Source organism: Acinonyx jubatus, chromosome D3, assembly GCF_027475565.1.
Source record: "Acinonyx jubatus isolate Ajub_Pintada_27869175 chromosome D3, VMU_Ajub_asm_v1.0, whole genome shotgun sequence".
In the NCBI taxonomy this organism is placed as follows: domain Eukaryota; kingdom Metazoa; phylum Chordata; class Mammalia; order Carnivora; family Felidae; genus Acinonyx; species Acinonyx jubatus.
In genome coordinates, this window is record NC_069392.1 from 7,917,132 (window position 1) to 7,927,242 (window position 10,111).

The 10,111-nt window shown below is 42.0% G+C and overlaps 1 protein-coding gene across 2 annotated transcripts in view; it reads left to right on the plus strand.

The window, feature by feature from the left end:
• The window catches only part of ANAPC5 (anaphase promoting complex subunit 5), a 42,861-nt gene extending 39,155 nt beyond the window's left edge, over positions 1-3,706 (plus strand). Inside the window, exons 16-17 of one of the 2 annotated variants that reach the window (XM_015063778.3) lie at positions 2,820-2,982; positions 3,383-3,706. In XM_015063778.3, the coding sequence (XP_014919264.2) occupies positions 2,820-2,982; positions 3,383-3,594 (375 nt within the window). In that variant the 3' untranslated portion in view covers positions 3,595-3,706. The remainder of the gene's footprint in view (positions 1-2,819; positions 2,983-3,382) is intronic. The other variant, XM_027043935.2, reaches the window with a different exon arrangement.
• The last annotated feature ends 6,405 nt before the right edge of the window (positions 3,707-10,111 follow it).

Genomic DNA, 10,111 nt, shown 5'->3' on the forward strand with positions numbered 1-10,111 from the left:
GAGCGACGTTGAGCATCTTTTCATGTGCTTGTTGGCCATCTGGATATCTTCTTTAGAGAAGTGTCTATTCATGTTTTCTGCCCATTTCTTCACTGGATTATTTGTTTTTTGGGTGTGGAGTTTGGTGAGCTCTTTATAGATTTTGGATACTAGCCCTTTGTCCGATATGTCATTTGCAAATATCTTTTCCCATTCTGTTGGTTGCCTTTTAGTTTTGTTGATTGTTTCCTTTGCTGTGCAGAAGCTTTTTATCTTCATGAGGTCCCAATAGTTCATTTTTGCTTTTAATTCCCTTGCCTTTGGAGATGTGTCAAGTAAGAAATTGCTGCGTGTGAGGTCAGAGAGGTCTTTTCCTGCTTTCTCCTCTAGTGTTTTGATGGTTTCCTGTCTCACATTCAGGTCCTTTATCCATTTTGAGTTTATTTTTGTGAATGGTGTAAGGAAGTGGTCTAGTTTCATTCTTCTGCATGTTGCTGACCAGTTCTCCCAGCACCATTTGTTAAAGAGACTGTCTTTTTTCCATTGGATATTCTCTCCTGCTTTGTCAAAGATTAGTTGGCCATACTTTTGTGGGTCTAGTTCTGGGGTTTCTATTCTATTCCATTGATCTATGTGTCTGTTTTTGTGCCAATACCATGCTGTCTTGATGATTACAGCTTTGTAGTAGAGGCTAAAGTCTGGGATTGTGATGCCTCCTTCTTTGGTCTTCTTCTTCAAAATTACTTTGGCTATTCGGGGCCTTTTGTGGTTCCATATGAATTTTAGGATTGCTTGTTCTAGCTTCGAGAAGAATGCTGGTGCAATTTTGATTGGGATTGCATTGAATGTGTAGATAGCTTTGTGTAGTATTGACATTTTAACAATACTTATTCTTCCAACCCATGAGCATGGAATGTTTTTCCATTTCTTTATATCTTCTTCAATTTCCTTCATAAGCTTTCTGTAGTTTTCAGCATACAGATCTTGTACATCTTTGGTTAGATTTATTCCTAGGTATTTTATGCTTCTTGGTGCAGTTGTGAATGGGATCAGTTTATTTGTCTTTCTGTTGCTTCATTATTAGTGTATAAGAATGCAACTGATTTCTGTACATTGATGTTGTATCCTGCAACTTTGCTGAATTCATGTATCAGTTCTAGCAGACTTTTGGTGGAGTCTATCGGATTTTCCATGTATAATATCATGTCATCTGCAAAAAGTGAAAGCTTGACTTCATCTTTGCCAATTTTGATGCCTTTTATTTCCTAGCACTTCCAACACTATGTTAAACAACAGCGGTGAGAGTGGACATCCCTGTCGTGTTCAGTCTTTCATTTTTAACTATGATGTTAACTGTGGATTTTGCATAGATGCACTGGTACTAAGTTGAGGAAGTTCCCTTCTACTCCTGAATATTTTTATCATGAAAAGGTGTTGGGGTTTTGTGAAATGCTTTTTCTATATCAATTGAGTAGATCATGTGGTATTTTTCCTTTATTCTATTAATATTGTATATTACATTGATTTTTTTACATATTGAACTACTGTTGCATTCTTGGGATAAATCCTACTTGATTATGATGTATGATTTTTTGTTTTTTGAGAGAGTGAGTGGGGGAGGGGCAAAGGGAGAGAGAATCTTAAGCAGGCTTCATGGCCAGCACAGACCCCAGTGTGGGGCTCGATGCAAGACTTGATCTCACAACTGTGAGATTATGACCTGAGCCAAAATCAGGAGTTAGACACTTCACCGACTGAGCCACCCAGGTGCCCCCGTGTATGATCCTTTTAATATGCTATTGGATTTGGTTTGCTAGTATTTGTTGAGGATTTTTGCATGTGTATTCATAAGGGATATTGGTCTGTAGTTTTCTTTCCTTATGATATCTTTATTTTGCTTTGGTATTAGGGCAACAGTGGCCTTACAAAGTGAGTTCCTTTCTCTTCTATTTTTGGAAGAATGAGAAGGATTGGTGTTAATTCTTCTTTAAATGTTTCATAGAATTTACCAAGTTCTGTTCTTTGGTGTATATGTGTTTATAATTGTGTCTTCTTGATGAATTGACCCGTTAGCAGTATATAATGCCCTTTGTCTTTTGTAACAGTTTTTGACTTAAAGTCTGTTTTGTTTGATGTAAGTGTAGTCACTCCAGCTATCTTCTGGCTACTGTTTGTATGGAGTATCTCTTTTATGTCCTTTTACTTTCAGCCTGTTTGTGTCTTTTTTTTTTTAAGCCTATTTGTGTCTTTTAACCAAGAGTGAGTCTCCTTGTAGATAGCATATAGTCAGATCATGTTTCTTTTAAATCTACTCTGCTAATCTCTGCTTTTTAACTGAAGAGTTTAATTCATTTATATTTAATGTAATTATAGATTTGAAAGGACTTCTATTTTGCTATTTTTTTCTATATATTTCTTACATCTTTTTTGTTCCTCGGTTCCTCCATTACTGTTTCTTTTGTGTTAAATGGATGTTTCTTATTTATTTTACTGTATACTTTCGAGTTATTTCTTAGTGGTTCCCCTTCTCCCAATGATTCTTGCACAATAAGTTTAACCCTTTGGAATCACCAAGCTAAAGGATATTGATTCTGAATGTTGTTGTAAAGACAAAAACCTTCCTATAGTGTGAATAACTACTACCTGCTATATCCATCATAATCTGAAGTCAGATTGTCATACAGTGTTTTCTAGGAGTGTGGTGCATATTAAATGTAGTACATGTCAGGGAGAACATAAGCCAGACATGGCCATTCAGGAAATAAGGTTCAGAAATGAAGCCTTTTCTGTAGTGGGCAGTGGGTGTGGGTAGGTACAGTACCACAATGTTTCTTTTTCAGCTCATCCTTGGAATCCCAGAACAGGCCTTAAGTCTTCTCCACATGGCCATTGAGCCCATCTTGGCTGACGGGGCTGTCCTGGACAAAGGCCGTGCCATGTTCTTGGTGGCCAAGTGCCAGGTGGCTTCAGCAGCTGCTTATGATCCACCAAAGAAAGCAGAAGGTAGGGAACCATACAAAGATTGCTATGCAATACTATTGCAGAAAAAAAAATAAATTTAGGACCCAGAAGAAGGAAGACATTAAATTTGGGATAGTATTTAGGTTCTCAAATACATGTTAAGATTTATGCAGTATTTAAAGTGCTTTGACATGCATGCTTGGTGTGAAGGTTGAGGGCAAGTGAATGATTATTTTAACCCTACAGAACCAAGTACCAGGCTGGAAATCAGGACTAAATACCTTTTTTAAAACCTCCCCCTAGTGTATTTTTTTCTTCTCAAAGAGTAGAGTATAAAAGTATCTCTGGTACATGTTAAACCAATGAAAGTAGATGTCAAGTTTTGAAAACTGTATGCAAAGTGTTGAGTTAAACATTGTGCTTTTTTCCCATTTTCCATCAGCTCTGGAGGCAGCCATTGAGAATCTCAATGAAGCCAAGAACTATTTTGCAAAGGTCGACTGCAAAGAGCAAATCAGAGATGTTGTTTACTTCCAGGCCAGACTCTACCACACCTTGGGGAAGACCCAGGAGAGGAACCGATGCGCAATGCTCTTCCGGCAGCTGCATCAGGAACTGCCCTCTCATGGGGTGCCCTTGATAAATCATCTCTAGTGAGAGCATCTCTGCTGGGCCGCTATACAGAATATAAGATTTTGGACTTCCCCTCCCTCCATGTAAATGATGTATTTGATGTCTGTCTTATCAATAAACTGCATTCTGATTAGTTTGTCTTATTTTGTTGCTAGAATATACATACTTGTTTTCTCCCTTTTCTTTTTGATAGCAAAAGATACCAACTTTTTGTTGATAAACAGCTGTTTTATTAATAAGCTATTACAAGTGTTAAAGGTTATGCTCTCTCTGAGCAAAGTTGCCAGTATCTTCTTAGGATCTGTGCACATTCTGCATCATCACAGGAATTTGTATTTAGCACCTATGCTCAGACATCAGCTCTTCTGGGTATCGGCAGGTCTCTCCAGGGGGTCAGTGGAGGTTTCTCTAAGACTTAGATTTTCCTTCTGAAGCTTCCCTGCTTTGTTGGACTGAGCTGGGGGGTTGTGGTGGGCCTGTGTGTGCTTGTAAGCACATGTTGGTTCTTGACTGGAAATTAAGAAGGAGAAGATCTGTTTATGGTTTTTGGACCAATGACAAGAAACAGATTTCAGTCACTTTCTGGGTATTTGTTTTCTTCTGTCTTCTACATTACTGTACTTCTTCTCTCTTTAACTATATAAATGAAGGATGATGATAACAAGTCTAGGAATTCATTATGAATGACGGGATTATAAATTAAGAAAAGGTCTAAAGCTCAGAGGTGTGTGGATGCTATCACTCAAATATGTAGAGTATCTAATTTACACATCTCAACCCTGCCATTAAGCAGAACCAGTTATTGCTTTGCAAATTTATCTTATCCCTCAGTGTTCACAGGAAAATCACTCTGTTTCAAGTCCAAAACAGCAACAAGGAACCAACCAAATTTTTCAGCTTCTATCATTGGCTCTTTCTCCGTTAAATTTAAACCTTCTGATGGGAAATAATTTCTCTCCAGGGCTCTTTGAAACAGCGTAAAACAACTCCCACTCATAGGGAGCATTTGCCGGCTAAAGACAGCTGCTCTGGAAACAAGAGACTCTGTAGAGATAGAGACAGTAAGTGGTATGTTGATGTTTAAAAATCTTAAATTAGGGGCGCCTGGGTGGCTCAGTCGGTTGAGCATCCGACTTCGGCTCAGGTCGTGATCTCACGGTTTGTGAGTTCAAGACTCCCATTGGGCTCTGTGCTGACAGCTTGGAGCCTGGAGCCTGCTTCAGATTCTGTGTCTCCCTCTCTCTCTGACCCTCCCCCATTCATGCTCTGTCTCTTTCTGTCTCAAAAATAAATAAATGTTAAAAAAAATTAAAAATCTTAAATTAATATGAAAGGTTATATATGGAGATAGTAAAAATTAAATATTCTTAAAGGCTGTAGAGTAAAAAGTAATTCTTCCTCCCAGGTAGTAACCACAATTACCAGTTTCTTTTTATTCTTCCAAATATAGTCTCTCATCTGATGTCAGTTTTGGCCCATGTATTTAAACTACAGTCTTTCTAGCCTAAGAAGTGATCACTCTGTCTCAGTGTAAGAAGGTTCAAGAGATGGGACAACATTGCTCAGCCGACCCCTCATGCATCAACATTAAAAACCAGAAATCATCAGATCTGACCAGGACTAACTACATGATTTGTGGGGCCAGTGCAAAGTAAAAATACAAAGCCTCTATTAAGTAGAGCATTAAACCAGGTAAGTGGCACAATTCAGTTAGAAACAACAGAGTGACCCCCACATTCATAACTGGGTTACAACTCATTGGCTTTTTTCCTGGTGGAGCATTTGGTGAGGGAAGAGTCAGACTGGTGTAATTATGGGTGGTTTAATATAGGAGTGTAACAAAATGATGATTTGTTTAAATGGGGAAACGGTTTGGTGAGGAGGGAATTGAAGCTATATAGCCAGTGGCCCTTCGGGTCTACACCAGAGAACTTACAGAGAAGAAAGGTGTAGTGACCCAAGCCAGTGGCTTGGCATGGTGGGAACTCTACCAGCAGGTTTGGTGTTGAGTGTTTCCAGACTTGGGGCAAATGGGAGCAAATATTTTAACACTTAACAGACTGCCCTGTTGTAATTTATGTAAATATACTAATACATTTAATCTTTACAAGAATCCTAAGAAGTTGGCTACAGCATTAATCCCATTTAACAGACAGGAAACCAAGGCATAAGGAGATTAAGTCACTCATTCACCCAAGGCCACACAGCTGGTAGGTTGCAGAGCTGGGAATCCAACCCAGTTGCTACATTACCCTAGAGCTGCCTGTTCCTGGAGTTTTGAAAAGCACTGTAATGTTTTTGTGAACATTCTTTTCCAGTTCATTGGGCACATAGTTGTCATTTATCTAGTGCCCAATATAGGCTAGACACTGTGCTGGGTACTTCCACACATACCATCTCTAATGCTTGTCGGCCAAATACCATTTTACACTTGAGGAGACTGCCTCAGAGAGTTGGCCTAATCCAGCCCCCTCACTAGTGAGGATCAGTCCCGGTGTACAGGCTTCTCAACCTCATCCCGGGACCACCTTTGTATTGACCTATATGCCTTGAATGCGTCTACTTGTTCAGAGCATTTTACATTTTGCCCTGATGTTTTTGGGTATTACACTGATTTTTTTCTTTCTCGTAGCACATCTAAGACAAACGAAGAGCTTCATCTGTGTCCCTGCTGACTTCTCCTTTTATGCTGTTGTTTATGTTTGAGACTAATAAACATATTAATCTCACTGCTCATTGAAGGGAAACTTCCCAGGCTTTTTTTCTTTTTTTTTCTTTTTTTTCAACCGGTGTTTTTCTACTTTCCTGTTGAATGGGAAGGAATTCAATGAATTAAGTATATCAGCATGATTTATCCTGCTCTCTCTACCTGGATGTTCAAGGTTTGGAGAGTGGAATATTCCAGTGAACACCACGAGTAGAACATAGAACAGTTCCTAAAGGAAAAGACAAAGCCTTGGCAGGAGCTTACGATGCTGTCCTATGTGGTGAGATAGTTAAAAAAAAATTTTTTTTTAATGTTTATTTATTTTTGAGAGAGCAAGACAGAGTGTGAGCAGGGGGAGTGGCAGAGAGAGAGGGAGACACGGAATCCAAAGCAGGCGCCAGGCTCTGAGCTGTCAGCACAGAGCGTGATGCGGGGCTCAAACCCACAAACTGTGAGCTCATGACCTGAGCCAAAGTTGGACGCTTAACTGACTGAGCCATCCAGGCGCCCCAGTGGGATAATTTTTAAGTCTTACTTTTCAGCCCCTCCCTTGTACTGTCCAAGTTTTCTTAAAAATAAGATTCAGATGCTTTGTTTACTTATTTTCTTGGCAATCTGTGTTGTCAAGACAACAAGATCTGTTTGCCTAGAATAGGTCTTTCTAGTGTTCTTGGAGGAAAAAACCCAAAAAGCAAAGCCAATTTTTTAAAAAATTTTTATTTTAGAGATTGAGAGCATGAGCGGGGGAGAGGGGCGGAAGGGGAGAGAGAGAGAAAGAGGGAGAAGGAGAGAGAGAGAGAGGGAGAGAAAGAGGGAGAAAGAGAGAGAGAGAGAGAGAGAGAGAGAGAGAATCTTAAGCGGGCTCTATGCTTAGCATGGAGCCTGATGCAGGGCTCGATCCCACGACCTTGGGATCATGACCTGAGCTAAAATCAAGAGTTGGATGCTTGACTGACTAAGCAACCCAGATGCCCCAAGCAAAGCCAATTTTTATTTTCATCTCTAAGAAGAAAATGGTTTCCTTCAGTGAGATGATTCCTATCATAAGAAAGGCCAAGTGTCAATGAAAGGCAATTATGATGTTCCCTGCTTTTTTCTAATTCACTTCAATAAGGAAGGCACATAATTGATGGGGTTTTAAGCTCTGTACTAAGTATATTAATAGTTAGCACCTCTGAGCACATACGTGCCAGGCACCAAGCTGTTATCTTCACACACGTAATTGTATTTAAACTGAACCTGTGAACTGGGTTTGTTATCTCCCTTTGACAGCTGATGAAACCGAAATCCCTTGTCCAAGACCATAGACCTGGTAACTAGCAAAGCTGGGATTTGAGCTACATCTGTTTTGACTCCAAAGTCACTGCTTTCAACCACAATGCTAAAGGTAAACAAATGTTTCAGATGCGGTACTCATCTGTCCTCCAGGAATTTATAGCTCTCTTGGCAAGTCTGAACCCATTAGTGAAAAGGAAGGAATAGAGACAACCTGGTGGCCGAGCATCCATTAAGTGGTATAGTCCTTGCCACAGGAGGTCAGAGAGGGGAGAGATCAAGGAGGGCCTGGGTCATAACATTTCAGGAACTTCTTGCAGAAAGTAGTGGATCTTGGGCTAGAGTTTGGATTTGAATGGGCACTTTCTTGCCTGTCTCACATAACTGGCTTCTTGCTTTATACAGCTGTATGTATATCTAAGTTTCTGCCTGTTAGTTATAGTGTTCTAATAAGACATAGATGATTTAGTAACATGATATAAACATACAGAATTGTATATTTTAACAAGTAGCAGGTACAGACATCAACCAATATCTATTTTGGTTTCTTTAGTAAAGCAGGGGTTGCCAAGCTATTGCTCACATGGGTCAAATCTGACATGTCGCCTGTTTTTAGAAGTCCTGCTAGCTGAGATTGGTTGAAACATTTTTAAATGGTTGAAGAGAAATCAAAACAATAATATTTTGTGACATGGGAAAATGAAATACAATTTAACTTTGAGTGTCTGTAAATAAGAGTTTTATTGGAACACAGCCACACCCATTCATTTATTTTTGTCTATGGCTGCTAGAATGGCAGAGTGAGAAGTTGTCACAGAGACCACATGGTCTGAAAGCCAAAAATATTTACTATCTGGCCCTTTACAAAAAAAGTTTGCTGACCCCTGACATAGAGTCAGATATGTTCAAAATGCTCCCTAATACATATTTTGGGGGAGAATATAGCAAACTATAGAAAAATAAAGAACTATGCATCCACCACTCAGAACTGACTTAACATTTTACCATTTGCTTCAAATACATTCATAAGTGAAAGGCACAAAACTGTCTGGGTTGCTTGTCTCTATTCTCTGTCCCTACTCCCATCTTTGTAGCAGATTGTCATGAATTTAATTTACAGCCAATCCCTATTAACCTTTTTAAAAAACACTTATGTGTAAGCATGTGTCCATGAACAAGATAGACTATGTGGGGGTTTTAAATACAAACTGTACCTCATACTGTATTCTGCAACTTGCTCCTTTACACAGCATTCTGGTTTGGGGATCTTCCCATATGTGTGCAAATAGATGTAATGTACTCCTTTGAACTATTGACAGTATCCCATCAAACGGCCATAACACGTTTTGTTTATCCTTTCCCCTGATGAACATTTAGGAAGGCTATTTCCGGGTTTTCACTATTACCACAAAAGCATGAGACCTGGTGAATATCAGAAAGGGTGTACATCTTATCCAAAAGCTCTGAATTGTCTATGAGGGCTCCTGTAGCATGGAAATACCAGAGGACCTCAACAGAAATCCACCCAGTTGACAAGAGGACTTTGAACCTTTAATTACTTTGGCCTTTGACTCCCCTCTGGACTTGATTCCCTTTTGGCTTCTTGGCAGGGTCAGGGAAGACATCCCTTGGGTAACTTTTGGTTCAGGACTGGGTTTCAAAACCATCTAAGGCCGGCAGGTCAGGTAACCCTTGAGGTCTTCTCTCTCCCTCCCCCTGCAGTGCTGTTTAGTCCCAGATGGGGGACTAAACACACTCTTAAGGCTCCAGCAAAGTACGGCACCCAAAGGGGTAGACTGTGAAGAATATGATGTATCTCACAAAAAGCATCTAAGTAGTTTTGGGGGAAAGCTAGAACTTCATTGGGTTTGGAGTAGTTTGGTACATCCGGTGGAGTGGGAGTGGGAAAGGAACAGTGTTCCCCAGCCTTTAGGGCAGGCCCCGAGCGGTGGTCAGTGGAGAGGCGGGTGAGGAAGGGGGTTCCCCGAATGAGCGGTGACCCGAATCAGGCCGCATCCACCTCCCGGCAGCTGGTGCAGAGGCAGCAGCCCCGGGACAGAAGCCAGGCCGCGAGGCGGGACCCTGGGTGTCCCGCGGGCTTGGGGAACTTTCCACGACTCAGCCGCCGCCCTGCAGTCCCCGCGTCTGGCCAAACAATGCGAGCGCTGCCCGCGCGTCCGGCCTGCCCTAGGGTGCCGCAGCCGCCGCGGAGAGAATGGGCGTAGGGGCGCGGCGCGGACGGGGGCAAAGTTGCCGCGCAGCCTCTCGCGCTCGGACGCCCGGCAGGTCTCTCCCCTCCTCGCGGGTCCGCGGCCTCCTTCCACCGCTCCCGGCCCCGCCTCACTTCCCCTCGCCGCCGCCTCCTCCCCTTTCTTCTCCTTCTCTCCCCCCCCCCCCCCCCCCCCCCGCCAGCCTTGCCGCTACTTTCGTCTCAGCCGGCTCCCACCTCCCCGCCCTCACCCGAGCGGGGCCGAGCCGGCGGGGGCGCGCCGAGGGCGGCTCCGCGCCCGGGTTTCCAGCGGCCGCGGCCAATCCCCGCGCAGCCCGCGGCGGCGT